The following is a 24,047-nucleotide window of genomic DNA, read 5'->3' as shown; positions in this document are numbered from 1 at the left end:
TCCTCTGACCCAGACTACCCTGAGATTTTCCATGTTTACGTCACACATTTCCACATGGCTGATTGAAATTGGGCACATCTCTGTTCACGTGGTGGGAGATCAAAGCTAGGGTCAATGTTTCTAGTTGCTACAAATGTTACCCTCTGTTCCACCAAATCAAAAGGCTAACATGCTGCCAAATTGCAGATGACCCTTTCATGTTGGTTTATTCATATTTTCTGTCTTTATTGAACGCCAAAAAGTACAGTGTGTGGGCAGATCACAAAATTTCATGATTTATTAATGTTCTTAAAAAAATCTGTGTAATGGCTAAAACTATTGAAATTTTCTTTTGAATTGAATAAGATTTGACAAGCACCTATATACTGTGTGATAATCTCTAATAGTGTTATAAAGGCAATCTATTTAAAGGATAAAACAGTGATGTTTCTCACCTTTAAACTATATTAGGACTCATCATTTAGAAGGATGATAGTGTTAAGATTAGACTCTTGCTCTGTTTTAGAAAGGTACTCTTTATACTATTGTTCTTGCAAAAATTAACATGTTATTAGCATATATATTAAATCTTTCTCTGAAGACTCAGCAATTAGGAATGATGATTCCAGGAAATTTTCCAGAACATTCTTCTATTTTCAGTTCTGTATCTTCTGGGTAGCATTCTCAAAGTGTGTTCCTGGGATCCTGGGTGTTCCCAAGACCCTTTCAAAGGATTTGGAATGTCAAAACTGTTTTTATAGTAAAACTAAGATGATATTTGCAGCTTTTATTTGCATTCTTTTATGAGAGTACAGCAGAGTTTCCTAGAAACTACAAGACATGTGCTGTTGCAACAGATTGAATGCAGAAGCAGATATGAGAATCCATTAAGTCACACGTTATTTGCAAAATTTTGCAAAAAAGATATTTGCAAAATTTTAAAGCAGTGTTGTTCTTCTCATGAAAAATATTTTAATTTGGGAATATAGGATTATTTTTTCATAAAAATGTTTTGCTTATGTTAACATGTGTTTATTATTTTAACAAATTCATAAATATTTTTTAAACTATGTTTTCATTTATATGTAACAGATATCAATAACTATAACCCACACAAACTTAAGCTCCTTTGGGACCTCAATAATTTTTCAGAGTGAAAAAGGGTCGTATGACTCAAATATGAGTATGTGACCACTATCCCCCTGTTAGTGTTGTTATATAGAAATTCATTTTGCTGAAGCTTCCTCAGGATTTACCAGGTAGACTGTGGAAGCAGTACTTTTCACAATTTTTAAATGAGTGTAAATAAAGCTTTTGTGGCCAACCAGAGCCAGAAGGTGCCCTGTCGGAATCATCATGTGTGCAAATGTGTGCTGTAACCATGTAAATGCACAATGGTAGTATTAGCAAAAACTTTATTATACTAGGCAAGTTGGTATTAGGTTCTGTGACTGGTTCCTCATTCAACAAATCACGAACATTTATTTTGTTCCTACTGAGTGACCCTTCGTAGGTATTACAGAGAAGCAGCTGGACCGTGAGATATTAACTACAGCACAACGGACCACGTACAAAAGTATATCAATCAGCATTTTTCTGGCTGCCACTGTTGTGGTCCAGGAGGAATGAATGGGCTTATTTGGAGGAAAAGATTTACTGAATAAACAAGTGAGGAAAATATAAAACTGTGTATAATACAGTTTAGACTAGAAGTTAAATATATCTGTATTCAGTATACAGAGAAATTAGGTAGATGAGTTCAGGTATTGTTATATTCGCTTAATTATCATCACCAGCATCATAGTTTCTGGGGCTCTGGTAATGTTCTGGATTTTAAGTTAGATGGTAGTAACAACGATATATTCTCTTCATGATTATTTATCAAGCTGTGCACTTGTGATTTCTTAATTTTTCTGTGTATGAAAATTAAAACTTTTAAATTTAAAATCCCACTATAGAATGTTAAACTGCTTGCAGTATGTATTTTAAAATATTTATCTGAAGGCTCCTTGGTGCTTATAGTCAGTCCTTATTTTTCTTTCATTTACCAAAGCTTTTTAGTGTGTTCTTCTTTTCAAGATCATGACAATGAATCACTTGGTGCTGAGCCTTCAGTTTCCCTATCTCTCTCCTTATCTCTCTCTCTCTCCCATCTTCCCTCCCCCTCCCCCGTCTTTCTCTCAATGAATTTACCATAATGTCTTTAGTAAAAATAAAATGAAGTAATCCAGCCAGTTTAAAAATATATACTTTTGAAAAGTTTTTAATCAAAGTAATACACATACGTAGTTTGGAAACCAAATACAATGATAAGGTTTATAATATGTACACCCCTCTCTCCCTACCTCCAGATCTTACTGCCCTACACAGGCACTTTCTGTTTTTTGGTGTTTTTTTTTTAACTCTATCTTCCGGGTTTTTCATCTTTGTATTTAAATAATGTGCTTGTACTTTTGTTACTAGATGGGTCACTTTCAGACATTATATATTGTCTTCCTATTACAGAAGATAAGGATTTAGTGTTCCCATACCACCTATCTTTCAACACTTTCCCTTCTCCCTAATTTTTTCATTGTTATAATTTAATTAAATTAATTGTGTTAGTAAAATGAGGTAAATCCCATTCACAGCTGAGTCTAGCAGAATTCTAGAATTGCATATCCAGAATAACATCACTTTTTCCTAGAGTTCATAATTGCCGTTTTCTGTGATTGGCTTAGCTTTTCATGTCCCAGGCCCAGATTCTTAACAGGCTTTTCGACGGAAACACTAAAAGTCCTCTCAATATTTACAAACACATAGGTTAATTAATTTATTTTTTTCTTTTCTTAAAATTAAATTTATTGTGGTGACCTTGGTTAGTAAAATTAGGTAGGTTTTCTGTGTACAATTCTGCAATACATTGCATTGTGTGTTCACCACCCAGAGTCAGTTTTCCTTCCATCACCATATATTTGATCCCCTTTACCATCCCCTTTTCCCCCTTACACTTTGGTAACCACTAAACTGTTGTCTGTGTCCATGATTTTTCTTTTTTTTTTTGTCTTGTTCGTTTGTTGCTTTCTGTTTTATATCCCACATATGAGCGAAGTCATATTTATTTTTCATCAACTTTGTTTTTTCTGGGAGTCATCCTGATTATTTCCATCCTCTTGCTGAAACCAGGATTGGTTGTTCTCTAAATTCCTATATAACTATTTGTTTGTGCAGGGTCATCTTTTTACAAATAATAATAATAATGATAATAATAATAATGAGGAAGAGGCAGAGGAGGAAGAGGAGAAGAAGGAGAAGTTATTTTTCTCCTCTTTTGTGTGGGATTCCTTGTTTCCTGATGTTCACATCTTGCTCTTTATTTAGTTTGGCAGAGTTATACATTCCAGTGAGAAAGAATTTATCAATTAGTTTGGTACAAAATTTGACATAATATTAAGACTTCTAATCCATAAATGTGGTGTGTCTGTATGTATGTGTTTGTGTACAACTATATAAATATATAGTATATAGTTGTGAATATATATATGAATATTGTTTTGAATATATATATAGTTGTGAATAATATCTATATTCACCTTTAGTTGTTCTAAGCAGTGTTTCATAGTTTTCAGTGTAGCTGTGCTGTGCAACATGTCCTTTGATAAATTTCTTTCCTAACTATTTTGTTTTTGACACTATTATAAGTAGATTTTAAAAATATTTATTTTCTAATTATTTGATGCTAGTATGTAAAAACACAGTGGATTTTTGTGTATTGACTTGTGTCCCGGGACTTTGCTAAATTAACTTATTTGTGTAGTTGTTTTGTAAATTCCTTAGAATTTTCTATTTAGATAATTATGTCATCTGTGAACAGAAATAGTTTTACCCCTTTCTTTTTGATATTTGTGCCTTTTATTTCTTTTTCTTGCCCTAACAAACTGGGTAGGAGTTTTGCCTGTCTTTGAACTGTACATACATGAATCATAAAGTATATTCTGTTCTCTATTTGCTTCTTTCACTCAACACAATGTTTGTGGTATTCCATAAGTTGTTGTGATTAAGAGTAGATTATTCCTTCTCAGTACTTTGTAGTATTCCAATGTATAACCAAGTCCAAGTTTATCCATTCTATTGTATCAGAGTATATGCATTTTCAGTTTAAAGCCATTACAAATGGTGCTTCTGTGAACATTCTAGTACATATCTTTTATGTGAACATATTACCGTGTTTCCCCTAAAATAATACCTAGCCAGACAATCAACTCTAATGCATCTTTTAGAGCAAAAATTAATATAAGACCAGGTGTTACAATATACATGACGCGATATTATATTATATTAATTACATTAATTACATTAATTATATTAATTATATTGTATTATATTATATTATGACCCGATTTTATATTATAGAGCAAGAAATAAATAAAAATAATTGAAAATATATATGGGCGAAGTTGATACATAAAGGACACAGAAAACATTTTAAAATGATATATTTTTAAATGAATTTAAAGTGAAACTTTTATTCAGCATTCAACATTTATTTGGCTATTATAAAACCCAAAGCAAAAAATCTCTTTCATGACACTCAGTGAAAACAATGCACTAATGACCAATCACTTTAAATATTTATAGAACGTTTAGTGGAGGAAGTGAGCTAAACCACGGAAGGAGTTCCTCTGGAGACCTCCAAAGAATGTTTCAAAGCCATGCCAGTGTGCCTCTACTCTGAGAAAAATGATCAAGTAACCATGCGCTTTTGTTTCTCCAGGGAGAAGCTGGCTGTGGCTCGACTGCAGCGAGAAGTTGTCCAAAGGAGAAGTGAGGGGGCAATGGTAAGTCCTGGCTGCTCTCTCCCGATTCTGAACCTCCCTTCCAAAGGTCTCTGGCTTGAAAGGCATTTTGTCTCATTAAGGATATCTAAGGAAAAGATTTGCTTGCAGCAAACTCAATGCTGTCTTGGTAAATAATGTGTTTATAATGTAGTTAAGTCAGCTCTACCATTTGCAGAGTCAGAGACAGAAAGAGAGAGAGAGAGAGAGAGAGAGAGAGAGAGAGAGAGAGAGAGAGAGAGAGAGAGAGAGAGAGAGATTAAGAAAAATAGCTGTTTGGGCTTTGAAGAGCATGTTCAAATGTTCAAAGGGTTATAAGGCTTTAGTTTCTGAAGGTATATTGGATACCCGGGCTTCCAGCTGTGAGCACACTAGCCATAAATGAGCAATCCTGAATTTTCAGACAAGGACAGTTAACACAATTCAAGCTTCTCAGTTCTTCGAACGTAAAAATCAACCAACCTAAAAGTACACTACAATGTTTGCTAATGTAATTGTCTCTTATCCTTTTCACTCTTCACTATTTGCGGTGTGTTTCCCCCAGTCCTTTTCAGCATGTATCATTTAGAAAACTGATGTTTCCTTGTGTTTTGAATTGTACTGAAAATCAATATGATTGTTTTGGTCCCTAGCAACTTCATTTCATAGACTTTCTTTGCCCAAGTATCTGCCCATGTGCTACTCTAACATCAGAGACAACTGTCTGGGGGGCCACGGAATGTATGTGGGGATTAACTGCTACTGCCACCTCTGGGGTGGAAAAATATACATATATACACACACACACACATATATACACACATATATAAAATATGCACACACACATATATATGTGTGTTTATATATATATATATATACACATATGTATATGTGTATATATATATGTGTGTATATATATCACCAGATGATTTTTTTTCTTGTGTTAGCCAAAACAATGGCACATGTGCAATTTTTCAGCAAAAGAATTAGCTTTTTTGAAAAAGAGAAGTGATGCATTTTTAGATTCTGAAGTGTGCTTCCATTTGATTTGATGATAGTTAGTTTAGAATTCGTCCATTGAAAACACTAAAATCTGTAATTTGTAAGATATGCTGGCCTCCCACTTTTCTCAGCAGGGAAAGCAAAGGGCTGGAGCAAGAGGCTGAATGTTGAGTGGGTACTGGGAGGTACAGTGGCCCTTGAGATGCTAAAATAACTTAGGTGTCACATTGTTTGCTCTACTCGTGATCTTCATGCAAAGAGAATCTTGAATGTTCAAAGAATACGAAGCAACTGCTCATAAGCATCTTTAAGCAATGAACTGGAAATAAATGGGAGAAAATGAAGGTTTTGTCAAATAGCGACCTGAAAATTTTCAACCTGGGCTTTTACTGCAGTGCAAAATGTTTAGGGCTAGGCCATTCTGCAATATTTTAGTCTTTTGTTTAGGGCTATCTCCTGTTCATCAGCTATGTTTGAACTGAATGTGAGGAAGTGACTCAACTTTTCTAGGTCTCAGTTTCTTCATCTTTAAAATGAGGAGGTTGGAATTGAGTGCTTCTATTAGCTTAGTGGATAATACTACTGAACATTGGCTCATGTAATTCTTTTATGATGGGGTACTTTATCTGGTAATAGCTAAGTGTTACTTAAGTTCATAAAAAGAACAGGCATCTAAAGAATGTATCTTTCTGACTCTGACAGAGAATGGGCCTGAGTTGAAATCATCACAGACTGGTAACTCTCTGGGCTTTTACAAAATAAAACCTTTTAAAGAAACATTATAGAAGCAATTGTTCAGTACAGAAAATACCCAGAAAGCACAGAGAAACAAAAAAGATGACTCTGGTTGCTCAAAAAATGACTTTGGAAAAGTTACCAGTGTTTTATTATTCTTGATATAACGATGGCAATGAAAAAGAAATCTTATGTATGTATTGATTGATTTAGCAAACATTCACTGAGCACCTACTATGTGTCCAGCATTATTCTAGGCACTGAGGAAATATCAGTGGGAAAAAAAAAAAAAAACAGGCAAAATTCTGAGAGCTTACACTCTAGTGGTTAGGGAAACATATCCAATGGACTTAACAATATTAGATGGTGGAAGCAGCCATGAGAAAACAAGATCAGGGTAGGGGAGGTTGGGAATTCTAGGGGATCACTATTTTAAATGGAGTGTTCATAGTAGTAAACTACTTAAAAGTTAGTATTTGAACAAAACTTGAAGGAAGTAAAGGAGTAAACCATGGTGATGTGTGAGGGAGGAGCATTCCCAGGTGGCGAGATCAGCCAGAGCAAAGGCGGGAGTGCCTGAGGCACAGCCTGGAGACCGGATGGGGGACCAAGCTATAAGTCATCAAATTCCCCAGGGATCTCTGACTCCTGCTCTAAGTGACTGGAGCCATTGGAAGGCTTTGAATGAGGCTGTGATATGATCTGATTTACTACTATTCATATTGCTGTTATTTCCCCATTCCATAATTTATCACATCTCAGTTCCTCAAAGACACCATAAGCACTGATTTTCACTAATGTCCTTTATTTTGTTTCCTTCTCTCTTTTTCAATATTTCCCCCCCCTGCCTTGCCTAGTCAAACCCCACTGAGTTTTCTACTTAATTATATGCTACAGCTTTTCCGCTCCTAGGATTCATTTATTTCTGAAGTCCTGATTCTTTCATCTGACAGCTCCTTAAATCAGGCAGTTCTATTAATCCTCTAAATTTAATTCTTGCTGTTACAAGTCCAGAATTTTTGTCAGGTCTATAGCAGAAATGGAAAGCAGTTTATCACAACCAGATCACCTCATGTTTTAAAAGACTGCTATTTATAGTGTTCTATATTTTTATCCACATGAAAAGAAAAATGATATGGAAAAAGTTATTTAAGAAATATTTTCAAAAAAGCTATGTAATTGAGGCAGAGGTTTATTTTTAAAATCATCAATGAACCTGTTATAATCAAAATCTTTAAGGCAAAGCATGCCCTTATAAAAATGTGACTGTAGGCAATAAATCTCTTGTACATTTAAGATAGTACCCAAGGCACAATTTTTGAGATATTTATTTTAATTTTTAGCAGACTTTTTATTTTGGAATAATTTTAGGCTTATAGTAAAGTTGTACATCTGCATACCCTTTAACCAGTTTTCTAATACTAACATTTTAACATAATTATGGTATAATTATCAAAACTAAAAGATTAACATTGGCATGTTAATGTTCAGTTAACTCCATTAACTGAACTCCAGATTCTGTTAGAGTTTCACTAGGTTTTCCACTAATGTGCCTTTTCTGATCTAGAATGCAATCCCTGGTACTGTACTGCATGTAGAGAGATTTCTTTTTCATGGCTAGTTGACACATATGGGGGAGAAAGAAGAACTTGAGCTTGAGCACCTTGAGAAGATGAGCTTGAGCACCTACTATGTGAGTGAGTCAGGTCTGGATTCAAAGTCCAGGTGTACCAGTTGTTAGTTGTGTGACCTCATGCATCTTACTTTAATGGTTTTTATCCATTTTATCTGTATGTTCTTTTGTTCTGTTAACGCGAGACTTTGGGAATGCTTTCTTTTGGTATATTAGATAGTTCATATTTGTTTCCTTTGTTCTAAATTCTTTCTTCCATGAAATAACTGTCACCTTTGTTTTCCTACTTACCTGCCATTATTTTTCACAAACTTCTCTAAGAGTGTATGTACTTCTCTTCACTCTGGGAAATTGTGTTTTAGCTTGTGCTCCATATCAGTGCCTTGGTTTCCCACAGCATCTATTCTGTCCTTAAGACTTTAATGTCGTCTTAAATTTTCTTATATGTAGAAAGGTCCCAAGAGTATAAAGATATTCAGTTTCGTTATCTTTTAAGATGTATGTCGTTTTTATTTTCCTTGATGTAAATCTACACAAATTCTATGTGGAATTAAGTTGGTGTGAGGTAGGGATCAAAAATAGTGTTTTCGCAAATTGATAGTTAATTTTGCGACATCATTTATTGAATTATCTAACCTTTACTATCACCTTTAGCATAACTCAAATACCTATATCAATCTAGGTTAATTATTTGACTGCTTATACTTGTCCGTTAACCATTGTATATTCTTAAACTATTCTAAATTATTTTAATTACTTGAAATTTAGTTTGTTAATATTTTGTAAGCCAAGTTCCTTCTGATCATATTTTTTTCTCCAAATTTGTAAAGACAGTTTTACTTATTGAATAGAAGTACGCATTCATTAGTTCAAAATATGTATTTGGATTTAAAAAATAGCAAAATGTTTTTTATGTGTATTTATGACACAAAATATCTCACAGAGAGTATTTCCAATGATATAAACAATGGCTTAAGTATATTTGTTGTTTTCTTACATTTATTTTTTTTTAATTTAAAGGAATATTGCTTCTACCACTGTTAATTTGTTTTTGTTTTGGATTGAAGAGATATGAATATCTACACTGTATTAATATCCTACCAAACACAATTTTTAAAATGCTTGAGTTAATTATGTAAAACCTCAATAGTCTGTGGCTTCTTTTCACCTCAGTGATTAATTTTTATTTGGGAAAAAGAAAAATACCAATTCTTTATTAGTCATGTCAAGGCAATAAGGAAACACAGGATTCCTATTTACCCTGTTACAAGATCCCATTTATCCAGATATTCAGACACTGGCTGGGTGTCACCCTACTGTACCATCATCTAAATTTATAATCATACCTCATTTTTTGCATAGTGAACATCCAAGGAATAATGATCAAAGATTGAGATATTGACAGTTATTTTAGGAAGTTGAGAAAAAAGAAGAATTTGAGGAAGTAGGGAGATCAGAATTTTTGGATCCCCATTGTTGGAGAATGGAGCAAACTTATAGCATCAGGAGCCCTTGCCAGATCTGCTCATTCAGTTCCGCAGTATGAACAGTCACTTATGGTGCTGATACTGATGATGGCTGGGTCAGCTGATGACACAAGCTTGGACAAAAACACTTTGAAGGAACTTTACTCCTATGTCCTGTATCTGTTCATGGTTTCTAGTGGGTCTCAATTTACAGCAGAGATCTCTTCTTTTAATATCCGCATTGTATTTGAGAGATTTACACCTAGTCTTATTTTTAACCTACTTGTTCCCTGCCCTCAACAGCATGTGAGTTTCTTTTTCCTTTTAGTAATGCGTTATAAAAAGCCAAAGTCACAGTGTCGAATACGTGTTATTTCAAGAAGAAAAAATAATTTCTTTCAACTTAAGAGACATACGTAAAAACTGGAACATTGCACAAAACCCAGGAGACATTGCCGTGGTGAACTGTCAGAATTTTACCTAGTATGCCTTTCTTCTTGCCATTGCCTAACAGCTGTATAGTCTGGCCTCTGGCAGACAAAAGGCAGCCAAAAAGGGAAATTCACAGTTTGAAAACCCAGGAGCAAGAGGGACATGGAACTAAGTATAGTCCTTAAACATGCCAGCTCCTACTACTAGCTTTCCTGGGGTCAGGTTTTGGGTTTTTGTGGAATTACAAGATGGCTGTTCACAGTAGCCCAGTGGATTATACAACTGGTTTTCTAATTGCTAGTAGTCAAGAAAGGAAGGTTAGGATGGGTACAACGTGAATTAAGCTTTTTTTTTTCTTCTGTTTTTCTTTAAATTGAGATATCATTGACATGTTAGTTTCAGGTATATAACATAATGATTTGAGATAATCACCACAATAAGGCTAATTAACATCCATGACCATATTTAGACTTTTTTTCTTGTGATTGATAACTTTTAAGATCTACTCACTTAGCAACTTTCAAATATGCAAAACAGCATTATTAACTATAGTCACCATGCTGTATATTATATCCTCAGGACTTATTTATTATATAACTGAAAAGTTTTACCTTTTTATCTCCCTCCCCCACCACTAGCAACCATCAGTCTCTGTATCTTTGAGTTCATTTTTTAAAGATACCACATATAAGTGAGATCATAGAGTATTTGTTTGACTTATTTCACATAGCATAATGCCCTCAAGGTCCACCCATGTTTTTGCAAATGGCAGGATTTCCTGCTTTTTTATGGCTTAACTATACATATATATATACATACACATATACATAACTGTATATATAACATTTTTTATTCATTCACCTGTTGATGCATGCTTAGATTGTTTCCATTTATTGGTTATTGTAAATAACGCTGCAGTAAACACGGGTATACAGCTATCTTTTGAAGACAGTGATTTTATTTCCTTTGCATAAATACCTAGAAGTAGAATAGCTGGAAATATGGTGGTTCTATTTTTAATTTTGGGGGGAAACGTCATACAGTTTTCTATAGTGGCTGCACCAATTTACATTCCTACCAAGGGTGCAGAGTTCCCTTTCTCCACATCCTCAAAAGCACTTTTTTCTTGTCTGTTTTATGACAGCCATTCTAATAAGTGGGAGGTGATAATCTCATTGTAGTGTTGATTTGCATTCCATGATTAGTGATGTTGAGCACCTTTTCATGTACCTGTTGGCCAGGTACATGAATGTCTTCTTTGGAAAAATACCTATTTACCTATTTAAATCCTCTGCCCATTTTTCAATTTTTCATTGGATTGCTTTTTTTTTTTTTTTTTTTTTTTTTTGCTATTGAATTGTATGAGTTCTTTTACATTTTGGATATTAACCCCTTATCAAATATGTGATTTGAAAATATTTTCTCCTATTTGGTATATTGGCTTTTCATTTTGTTAATGATTTCCTTTGCTATGCAGAGGCTTTTTACTTTGATGTTGTCTTATTTGCTTATTTTTGCCTTTGTTACCTTTGCCTTTGATTCAGATCCAAAAAATCATCGCTAAGACTGATGACAAGGAACTTACTGCCTCTGTTCTCTTCTAGGAGTTTTATGTTCAGGTCTTACATTCAAGTCTTTATCCATTTTGAGTTAAATTTTGTGTATGGGGTGAAATAGTAGTCCAGTTTCTTTCTTTCTTTTTTTTTTAATGTGACTCTCCAATTTTCCCAGCACCATTTATTGAAAAGACTGTCTTTTTCCCTATTGTATATCAATGACTCCTTTGTCATAAATTAATTGACCATATACGCATGGGTTTGTTTCTGGGCTCTCTATTCTGTTTCCTTGATCTATGTGTCTGTTTTTATAACAATACAATACAGTTTTGATTATTGTAGCTTTGTAATGTAGTTTGAAATCAGGAACTGTGATGCCTCCAACTTTGTTCTTTTTTCTCAAGATTGCTTTAGTTATTCATGGTTTCTGTGCTCCCATACAAACTTTGGGACTGTTTGCTTTATTTCTATGAAAAAATGGCATTGGGTGTTTGATATGAATACATTAAATCTGTAGGTTGCTTTGGGTATTATGGATATGTTAATATTATTCTTTTCAATCCATAAGCATGGCATATATTTCCATTTATTTGTATATTCTTCAATTTCTGTCATCAATGTCTTATGGTTTTCAGTGTACAGGTCTTTCATCTCCTTGGTTAAATTTGCTCCTAGGTATTTATTCTTTTGATGAAATTATAAATAAGACTGTTTTCTTAATATTTCTTTCTGATAGTTTATTATCAGTGTATAGAAATGCAAATGAATTTGGAAAAACTGGGATTTTGGCAGCATAGACAGTTTGGATTTGTCTGTGTTACCATACTGGTGTTAGAAATAGTAATGGCAGTTGAGTTTAAAGTATCATCCAAAGAACAGAAGCAACTGGGACAATACATCATTCACAGTGTTTGTCATTGGCTGAAGAATATCCACAAAACATATTTGGAAAAGATCCAGGACAGTTTTTTTCTTACTTACAAAAGCCAAGTTAATAATTTAAAAAGCCAAGTGAACGTGACTTTTTAAGAGTTTAAAATGGTAAGTGCCAAACTTCAAGACGGGTTTCTGTGTATTTACAAAATTTTGGAAATAGACCCCCTATATTATTATTTTTTTAAATTTATCTGCTCAACATATCCAGCAGAGAATAAAAATGAAGTCTTTGCTTCCATGAAATTTATAATATAAAGTACTTATTGTACAAGTACATCAGTGTCATACCTTTTATGATTTCTGTCTACAGTCAGTAATATCAGAAATCAATAACAGCCAAAAAATTGGCTAACTTTAAAATTTATGTAGAATATTTTAAGTAATTCATTTTTGAACAAACAAAAGGGAAATTCAAAATGCTGAAACTGAATGAGAATGAAAACAGTACATATACACAAACTTATGAGATGTAATCAAATGAATACTTAGGGTGAAATGTGTAGCTTTAAATGCATGTAGTTGAAGAAGAAAAGATTTAAAATTGATTAGTCTCCAACCCAAGCAGTAATAAAGAATAATAAAATAAATCTAAGGAAATAAAAGGAAAGAAGCAATGAAATAAAAAAACAATGAAGCACAAAATGAAGAAATAGCAGAAAATTTTTAGCAACACCGATTTATTCATATACACATAAACATTATAAGACATTTAGAGATGTGAACACTAGGTATTTGATGATATTAAGAATTATTTTTAATATTTAGGTGTAATCTTGATATTATGGTTGCGTGTTTTTTTTTAAGTCCTTATTGATTGGAGGTACATACAGAAATATTTACCACTGAAATGCTCCAATATTTGGTTTGCTGCTAAATAATAATGGAAGAGGGAAGTAGGTGGAGGTTCAGATGAAAAAAAAAAAAAATTTCCATATTTGTTAACTATGAAAATTGAGGGTATATTATATTTTTCTTCCTAATTTTATAAATGTTTAAATGTTTTTGTATTTTTTTAAACGATATGCCCTCCCTCCCTAAAAAGCTGCTAGACTGTGATGATTTTACAGAGGAGTTCAACCAGATCTTTGGTGAAGGATACACTGTTTTATACAAACTGGTGCTGTAAAAAGAAAATAAGAGGACTATCTCTAACTCACTGTTTTAAAATAAGCTTTTCATTAGAATAGTTATATATTTACCAAAAAAAATTGCAAAGAGAGTACAGAGATTTTTCCATATGCCCCATACCCAGTTCCCCAATTACTAACATCTTACATTAGTGTTGTACATTTGTCTCAACTGATGGACTGATATTGATACATTAATGAAAGTCTATACTTTATTCAAATTTTCATAGTTATACCTAAAGTCCTTTTTCTGTTTCAGGATCCCATCCAGGACACATTACATTTACCTGTCAGGTCTCCTTGAGCTCTTCTGTGTTGTGACTGATTCTCAGACTTTCTTTGTTTCTGATGTAGTGGATAGTTTTGAGGAGCACTGGTTAGGTATTTGGGGGGGGGTTGTCTGATGTGTTTCTCATGAGTAGACTGAAATATGTTTTGGGGAGGTAGACCACAAGTTAAAATGCCATTTTCATCACATGATATCAAGGTTGCATGTTATCTGTCTAACTTATCACTATTTAGGTGAGCCTTGGTCACATGGCTGAGGCAGTGTTTGTCAGGTTTCCACTGTGAAGTTCCTCTCCCCTCACCCCCTTCCACGTGTCCTCTTTGGAATAAATCACTATGCACAGTTCACACTTAAGGAGTGCAGAGTTGTGCTCCACATCCTTTGAGGGTAGAGTATCTACATAAATTATTTTGAATTCTTCTGCATGGAATATGTGTCTCTTCTTGTCCATTTATTTATTCAATCATTAATATCACCATGAATGCGTAGCTATTTACCTTGTACTTTGGGTTATAAACCAATATAAACTAGTTCATTTTGTTGTTCAATTTGTTCCAGCTCTGGCTATTAGTAACTCTTTTAATTGGCTCCTTTGGCTCTCTAACATATTCCCAACACTGTTTTTTTTGTTCCCTTCCTTCCTCCCTCCCTCCCTCCCTCCTTCTCTTCCTCCCTCCTCTCTCCCTCCCTCCATCTCTCCCTCCTTCTTTCTCTCCCTCCCTCCCTCCCTCCCTCCCTCCTGCAACAATCTTAGAATCAGCCATTTTTTTCCAGGGAGCACGGGTTCCTTTTAATGGACAAACATATTTAAAGTCAAGATTTGGGTGCTAGGTGCCAACTCAGTTTTTTAAGGCTTCTTTTAAGTGGTATTTATTCCAAAAATGCAATGGTTGCTTAACATTAGAAAATGTACTAATATAATTGATACAAGTAATAGATTAAACAAAGAAAGCAAAACCTCAATAGCTATAGAATAAAACATTTGATAAAATTCAGTATCAGTTCATTACAATATATTTTTTAATGTAGTTGGCCAAGAATAAATGGGAATTTCCTTAAAGTGATAAAGGGTGTCTATTGAAAATCTTCAGTAAATATTGTGTTTAATGGTGCAATGTTAGAAGCAATCCTTTTAAATTCCATACCCAGAACAGGATGCGTCCTATCACCACCTCTATTCACTGTTGTGTGTCTGATCCTAACTAGTGTGATAAAATAAGTGATATAAAGGTTGGGGGGGGGGAAAGCACCATTTGTATTATTTAAAAATAATAGTTATCTAAATAGAAAATCGAAGGGAATCTTTAGACAAACTTAGAAAACAGCTGAATATAAAATGAATGTACAAAAAAAGTCAAGAGAATTCCTACACATCAATCATCAACTGTTTTTTTTTTTTTGGTAGTGTCACCACTTTAAATAGTTCTTTTTTATTTTTCATTAAATTTATTGGGGTGACATTGGCTAGTAAAATTATACAGGTTTCAAGTGTACAATTCTGTAATACATCATCTGTATATTGCATTGTGTGCTCACCACCCAGAGTCAGTTTTCCTTCCATCACCATATATTTGGTCCCCTTTTCCCTCTTCTACCGCCCCCTACCTCCCCTTACGTATAAAGTTTAGTTTTAAAAGATAGTACTTAAAATAGTTTTAAAACATTATATAGGAATAAATCAAAACAGGAATGTATTTAATGTTGATGGAAACATTGTTAAAGAGTATAAAGAGAGACCCAACTTAATGGAGAGATATGTCATATATTCTTGGAAGGGAAGGCTTAGAGGTATCAACTTACCCCAAAGTGATTTATACATGCCATGTAATTCCAATCAGAATACCAGCCGGGTTTTCACAAAATACCAAAAGATCATCCTAATGTTAACATGAAAAAAATGTAGGTTTAAGTATAGATGATACAATTTTGAAGAAAGATAATACGAGGAAATTGCATCCTATCACTCATGAAGACTTATTATAGAGCTAAATCAATTAAATCAATGTAGTGTTGGGCAATGCTCAAAAACATATTATTGAAAAATAAGTAGAAAAAATTAACATGTATAGGAACAACACACACCAAATTTAGGATCATGAATGCTTCTGAGAGGTGGGGAAGGCTTAAGGTATATCCATTTATTTAATTTGTTAATGAAGCATCTATCATAAAATGTTTTAAAAATCTATTAAATCTGGGTAGAGTTAAACAATGTCTCATATTTCTGAAATATTTTCTGAATTTTAAAGAATATTTCATCTTAACCATTGTAAGTGAATTTAAATTAAAATGTGGAAATTGAAAAAAAGAAAGAAAGGAAGGAAGAAGGAAAACATAATGCCATCACAAGAGAAGATAGGAGAAATTAAAAGAAAACAATAGATTTCCCAGAGGAATGTGTTAAAAAATATGTTATTTTTATGACTAGGGCAGAGTGAAGGCATATCTCAGGATGACACCAGGGACATAAATTGTGAAGATAAACGATGGAGATTAGACGTGGTAAAAAGCATTTACTGCTGTTGAGGTTTCATAAACCATGTTCATAAATGATCATAAATACCCCCTTTTTTTAAATTGCAACATGTACAGTAGCTATGAAGGCATAAAATTCTAGACATTTTTAGAGAAATTCAGAACAATGCTGCGGACTACATACTAGCTGGATTCAATCTTAAACTGTGTTCGAAAAATTGAATCAGTCTACAGCCTCTTAGATTTCCCTTGGATTCTTCCAAGTAGAAATAGTATTCCTGAGGAATACTCACCACATAGCAGTCCCTGCACAGTTAACATCTTTCTAACCCCAGGACTGGCCAACAGTAAGATTTAGGTTAAATGTCCACCTTCCTTTTATTCCAAGTCATAGACTGGAGACAGAGACAGTGTTCTACCAGGAAACTTGGAAACTAGGCAGAATGTGTTCCATTTTCTAACTAGGCAGGACTTTTAGAAGACTACTTAAGTCCCCAAAAAAGTCTTTTAATCCCTCACGTGGCTGAAATGGCTTTCTATGCCTGTGTATTTTGTGTTTGAAAAGGGGTCAGGGAGGAGTAGGACAACATAAGCATGGCACTTTCACTTCTTTTTGTACTTTAAAAAGTTGAAGTAAAATTGACATACAGTGAAATGCACATATCTTAATGGTCCGATTTGATGAGTTTTGACAAATGTATTTAGTTGTGAAACCAATATCCCAATTGAGGTATAGAATGTTTTTAGTATCATAGAGAGCTCCTTCTTAACCCATCTCAGTCACACATTTCCACCCTTGCATAAATAGCCATTGATAAACTTTGTATAATTATGTATTAGCTTTACCTGTCCTTGAATTTTATATAAATGCATGCATGTGATATATAATAAAGTATGGATTCTTTTGTGTTTGGCTTCTTTCCTTTAACATAATGTTTTTGAGATTCATCCATGTATTTTTTGAGCAGAATAGTATTTCATTTTATGAATATATTATAATGTTTATCCAGTTTGCTTTTGACAGAAATTCGGGTTCTTTCCAATTTGGCCTGTTATAAATGAGGCAGTTATGAAATTCTCGTAACAGTTCTTTTTGTGGACATATCAGTTCATTATCAAATACATGATTTGCAAATTCCTTATCCCACTGTATAGGCTTTCTTTTCATTTTCTTGATGGTATCCTTTAAAACAAGTATTTTCTTTTAATTTTGAAGAATTCCAATTTATTTTTTCTTTTGTCATATCTTTTTGTGTCATATCTAAGAAAGCTTGCCTGACCTAATGTCACAAAGATTTTCCTCTAAGAGTTTTATAGTTCTAGCTCTTACATGTAAGTCTGCAATACATTTTGAGTTATTCTTTGTGTTTGAGGAAGGGGTCCAACTTCTTTTGTATGTGGATATCCAGTTATCCCAGCACCATCTGTTGAAAAGCCTGTTCTTTTCCCCCCATTGTCTTGGCACCCTTGTTGAAATCAATTGAAGTGAATGTGAAGGTTTATTTTTTGGCTTTCAATTCTATTCTATTGACCTCTAGGTATATCCTTATGGTGGTAGAATGCTGTCTTAATTACCAGAGCTATCGAGTGACCAGTATTACTTTGTAGTAAGTTTGGAAATTGCGAAGTAGACATCCTCCTACTTCATTCTTCTTTTTCAAATGTTTTCTTCTAGGAGTTGGCATCTATTTTTTTTTTTTTTTCATTTCACTAGAGATCTTGTTTTTGTTTTTTTTTTTATATGACGAGTAATTTTTTTCAATGACATTTGGGTAGTATAATGTTATGAAACTCTGGCCCTTTGGTTATTATGTTATAAAACTCTAGACCTTGTTTGAACCTCCTGCATTGCCAGGCTTCCACTGACACCGCTCAGCAGAAAGAGCAGAAGGCTCTGCTTGTTACTGCCACATTAGGGACAAAGCCTAGGTTCTCTGTCAGCCTCTACTGACACCCAAGGTGGTGCTTCTCATTACTTCTGGGCAGGGATGGGAGTTCTAACTCCCTAGTAGGCCTCTGCTGATATCCTCCCTAGATGGGAGAGAGATGGGAGCACCTTGTTCCTGTTCGCCATGTGGCCGCCACTGCCACTAAGGCTTTGGCCTCATTACCACAAAGCAATGGTGAAAAATACTGTCTCTGCACTAGGCCTTCTCTGGCCTAATCCTGGACGGCAGAGGGTGGCAGGGGAGAGCCCATTACTGTTGGGCAGAGGTGGAAGTCTAGACTTCCCAGGTGGTCTCTGCTTACACTCTGGGGTCAGGAAAATCGTTACCACCTGACGAGGATGAAGGTCCTGACTCTCTATCCAGCGTTCTTTGACACCACACCTAATGGGTATGTTGAGGTGTCTCCTGATAGCCTCACAGCTGTGGAAATGTAGACTAGAAAATACCAGGGATAGAAGTGGAGACTTCAAATATGACCAGTTCTCTCATGAACTTATAGTATGAAAGCAGCCAAATATTGAGATGATAGCTACGGGAAAGGGGGAGAAATGGAATTAAAGGAAGAGGTTTTATTTTGTTTTGTTTTTGTTGTTTTAAATAATGGCTGGCATAGTGTGTGTTTGCATTCCGAGAATATCTGTGTGGTTAAAGAGGGTAAAATGAGGCTGAGGGAGCCTGCACAGGAATGGCTTGGGCGTTGAGTTACGGATCCCCACTTCCTTTCTCACATTTCTCTTAACAGTGTAGTGGTGGTGGTGGGGGGGGATTGGGGGTAGACTAGGGGGCAGAATAAAATCCCTTTTCTCTGGCACACAGTGTTCCTTTCTTCTTTTTCTTTTCTTTGCTTGCCACAACAATGAACTCTGCAGAGCCTGAATCATTATTAGCCTAACCAAGTGCTGTGATTGTGGCTGGATGGAAAACACACACTGTATGGAGGCTTTTTGTATCATATGTAAAGGGTGAAAACCTCCTGTGTCACGAACATTCTTATAGGTTCACTCCATTTTTCCTAAACTGAAATCATCGGCAGCCTGGGTTATTTAGCTCAATCCCACAAAAAGTTTTAAGATAATATTTATACTGGAACTTTTGGGTTTCATGTTTTCAAAAATACTGATTTCTTAACACCTCAGGGTAGGAGGTTTTCTATACTAGCAATGTTTTCAGCTCAATGAGGAATTAATTAGAGGATATTATATAGACTTAAACACATTTGCTTCTAGCATGTGGGCTTCAGACCCCTGTGGTTGGGGAAGGGGAGTGGGGTTTGAACAAGCAGGACAAAGAAAATACTGCAAAGAGAGCTATTGCAAAAAGACTGTAAATCCACATTTAAATGTGAGTTTTAAAATAGATTTATTAAAATAGTCTGTTTTTTTCATATACATGCACTCATCGATGTATATATTATTGTGACAAATAATATACAAAATCATTTAAAAATAAGTCCATGATTGCTTTCATTCATCAGGTGTTTTCTAATCAAAGGACACAAAGGAAACAAAACTTACTATCACATGGAAATGTTTAAGGTTCGAAATGTTTAAGGTTATGCAGTTTTATAGTTGTTACAAAAATACTAGTGCTCTGTTTAACCAAAGGAATATGAATAACAGTCTCTCCAAAGAACAGAACATGAGTATAAACCTAAAGCAAGTGTATTTAATAGAAGGTGCTAGCAATTTGGAAGGTTCTTAAAATGATGTTTGGTGCATTTAAAAAAAAAAAAAAAGAAGAAAGTGGTTCCATCTGTTACTTTCTATTTCTAACAAAAGGGGGAAAAGGGAGATCATTTTGATCAATGTTCTTTTAATTCTTGGACTTGGTATAAAATAAATCACAGTGTTATGGCAATTCATTTATAGAGGTTAAAATGATATGATGTGGCTTTTCATGGTGACATGGGTTTCACTTGCTGAGCGCCTGGGACTTTGATTTGCCATATTACCTGCTGTGGTTTAAGTGATGCAAAATAATTATTGGGGCTTCCTTGTCACAGTGTCCTATTCCACACCTGCACCCTTTTGTTGGGAGCCCGACAGGGATGCTAGATTTGAGGTCTCCACTGAATAGACGTCCTCCCTGCGTAGTCCTCCTACACTGGATTGATTTATGGATGTATCAGGCTCTTTGTTAGCATGTAAACCTCTAATTAATTTAAAACCCTCTGTAGAGAAATTAAACTCCTAGTTAAGATTTTTAACAGACTCAGATGGTGCTAATAATGGGAAGCGAGTCCTATTAATGGATTTACTATGGTCACTGGCTGCCATACTTCACAATGAAGGCTGGTATATGGAGCTTGGGGTGTACTCTCAAATAAAGAATGGGCTGTCAGGAAATCATTCCGTTGTTGCCCTTAACCCAATTAGGCTTATCATCGGTGTTCTAGCTTCCCATCTGTGGGGTGAAGACAGAGGACAGGATAAGGGAAAGAGGAAAAGCTGTTCGGATTGCATAAAACTCCAATCAGATGTTTCTCTTCAACTTGTGACTCCAAGTTAACTATCGACTGCTAGATTTAGCCTTGGTGTAGGTCAGGGCAGGAAAATCAAGGCAGTTCTCAGAATGTTCTAAGAATAGATGGATAAGAGGTTTTAAATCACCACCCAAAAATGCTATGCCTGTAAATTATTGTGAAAAACAATGCATTCTAAGTGGGCTAGGTATGCAAATGTAACAGATGAAACTGTATCAACTTGAAAACAGATGAATTCCTCTTTAAGTTTGGTTATAGAAAGACTTTCTAACTATGACTCAAACTCCAGATACAATAAAAGGCTGATAAATTTCACATGTGAATTAAACACCTTTGCATGAACAAACACTGTAAGCAAAGTCAAAAGACAGCTGATATACTGGGGCACAATATTAGCAATGTACATCAAAACAAAGTGTTAATACACCTAACATATAAAAATCCCTTAAAAGTGATGCTCAAGGGACCAAAAATCCAATAGAAAAAAAATGGGAAAGACACTCTTTTTTTTGTTTGTTTTTTTCAAAGGAGGGTGCGTCTCATGGTGGCCCACGTGGGGATCAAACCAGCAATCTTGGTGTTATTAGCACCATGTTCTAACCAACTGAGCTAATCGGCCACCCCCAGGAAAGACACTCTTATTCATTATTGGCAAATTGTGCAAATTGGTACACTCCTTCTGAAGGGAAATTTGGTAACAGATAACCACATTACACATGTACTTACCTTGAGACCTAGCAATCCTATTTCTAGGAATCTATTTTTTACAATACACCTGCAACAATATCAAAGTACACATGCACAAAGTTGATTCATTTCAGCATTTTTTTGTAATTGCAAAATACTAGAAACAACCCGAATGCCCATACATCAGAGTTTGGTTGAGTAAATTACAGTATAGACACAATGCAGGATTAGGCAGCTGTTGGGAGGATGGGAGGTGGTGGTGCGGAGATCTCTATGAATAGATCTGGAGTAATTTCTAGGGCATTTTTCTGCATAGCTCTGACTCCTCGAGTTACAGTAATGTTTCACATACCCCCTATATACTCCAAGATAAGCACATAATTAAAACCAGTCAGGATGTGTGAGGAACCCAGAATGGAATATAAACAGTAACATATTAGCCTAACTGTATTGTAGATTAATAGATACAGAGAAATGGGTGCAGAAAAGAACCAACCTAAGTAACGGTGACAAAAGATATTTTGATTACATACTGTAAGGCCAAAGATAGAGAATTGTAATTATATGCTGTAATCTAGTAGTTAAGATGTTTCTCACCAGGGTATGGGCTAGAAATTCTGAGACAAGCTTTGTTTGTTTACTGGAACTAAACAAATAATTATATTATAGATAATTGTAGATAGTGAGACCTGGGTTTTTATTCTTAGAGAAAGAAGTTATAAATAAGGAAAGGGAGAATGCTAAAATGAACTCTGTGGTGTGTAGGATCAGAGGTTATCAGTAAAAACTCATGGTTGTACAGTTGTGCATATCTTTTTCACATATACACACGTATTTTGTATACTCAACTCACACACACACAGATGATATATAAAGAAATGTAGATATATGTGTATGCATAGGTTACTACTTATACATATGTTCCCTAGCTCTGTCCACTGAAAGGGCATAAAGCAATGGCATTCCAGTCACAGTGATACACCTAGAGCTCACACTTGGTTTCTAAACAGTATTCTCCAATAAAATGAACTGAGACTCTTTAGAGACGTGATTGATTCCAGACCTGAAGCAGGAAATACAAGATGAACTTGAAATATTTTGTTGTGTCAGAAAGTAAGGAAATGCCCCCAAATAGATGGGAATTTCTGAAAAGAACAGAGGATCCAACTTGAAGGAGCTCTTAACAGCGAAAGCTGGAAAAATATGAGCAACAAAATAAGGTAAATAACCTTGGTATTGAATTTAACCTATAAAATAATATAAATTTCTGTGAGTCCATAATGATAGGTGCTAAAGATTAGTGGGCATAAGTTTGAGGAAATATATAATTTGCGTAGTCTGAAAGTATCTCATCCAAGAAATATATTAAATACAAAGGTGACTTTACAGTAAAGAAACCTGGTAGACACGACCTTAGCTAAATGATCAAGATAAACAGCACCAATATTAAGATATAGTGGTCTCACGAACCTCTTCATGCAATGTGCTGTGAAGAACACATTGTGCGTGTGTGAGTGTACGCGCGTGGTATTCTTGGTCAAAAATACATAACCTCAAATCAGTAATATCCCGAGACAGCCAAATTGAGGGACATCTACAAAATAATTCATCAGTGCTCTTAATGATTTTCAAGGTTAGAAAAGTCAGAGAAAGACTGAGGAACTGTTACAAACTAGAAGGGATTAAGGAAACATGACAATACATGCAACATGGGATCCTGGAAAATGGAAAGGGTATTAGTAGAAAAATGGAAGAAATTCAAATAAGGTCTTTAATTTAGTAAATGGTATTATACCAATATCAATTACATGCATTTTATTTATCATTGAAAAAAATGTAGTGCCTAGTTTCCTCTCGTCTCTTCAATCTCCTTATCCCGTTTTCAAATTTCTGGTAAATCTATTATATGTGGTTATGAGTAATGGTAGATATTTCCCTATCCATTTCTTTTCTTCCAGCTCCCCCCAGAGTTGCAATATGTGTCTTTATAAGAAAGAACAGAAAATATGACATATCCCCAAGTTGTCTTTGGTGATATCCCACCCCCAACCTCCTGTCACTTCCAAATCTAGAGTTTACCTAATCTTCATTGAGGATGGGGCGGGGGGAACCAAACAAAATATCTGGGTCTTCACTGGTGGAATCTGGCATGAGGATACATCCCTTTGCCTTTCTGAACTTAGACATTCTATCTGGAACCACAATGCATTGCTTCCAGCACTGAAACTCTTTCATAAGGACATGGTAAATCTGGTCTATAGCCTCCAGTAAGTGGAAAATTTGTGATCCAGAAACATTGGGATTATTTGGGAGGAAGCAAATATAATTTAGTAATCAAGGAAATGTTAAGAGACATAATGTGTATGGGGGGGGAGAATGTCTAAATGGGCTCTTCCGTTTGAAATGTTAGGATTATTTTTTGTGTTTATTTATTTTGTGCGTGTGTGTGTTTCACCATTTCTTAGGCCTCTGTAATATTCAGCCTGCTAGGATTTATTTAGGAAGT

The 24,047-nt window shown here is 34.8% G+C and overlaps 1 protein-coding gene across 2 annotated transcripts in view; it reads left to right on the top strand.

Annotated features, from left to right (window-relative positions):
- The window catches only part of NCKAP5 (NCK associated protein 5), an 834,652-nt gene that overhangs the window by 336,634 nt on the left and 473,971 nt on the right, over nucleotides 1-24,047 (top strand). For both annotated transcript variants that reach the window (XM_081050689.1, XM_081050688.1), the window contains exon 4: nucleotides 4,733-4,796. In XM_081050689.1, the coding sequence (XP_080906815.1) occupies nucleotides 4,733-4,796 (64 nt within the window). The remainder of the gene's footprint in view (nucleotides 1-4,732; nucleotides 4,797-24,047) is intronic.

Source organism: Rhinolophus hipposideros (genome assembly GCF_964194185.1).
Source record: "Rhinolophus hipposideros genome assembly, chromosome: 6".
Classification (NCBI taxonomy): Eukaryota; Metazoa; Chordata; class Mammalia; order Chiroptera; family Rhinolophidae; genus Rhinolophus; species Rhinolophus hipposideros.
Note: the sequence above shows the minus strand (reverse complement) of the source record. Positions and strands in the feature narration are given on the sequence as shown.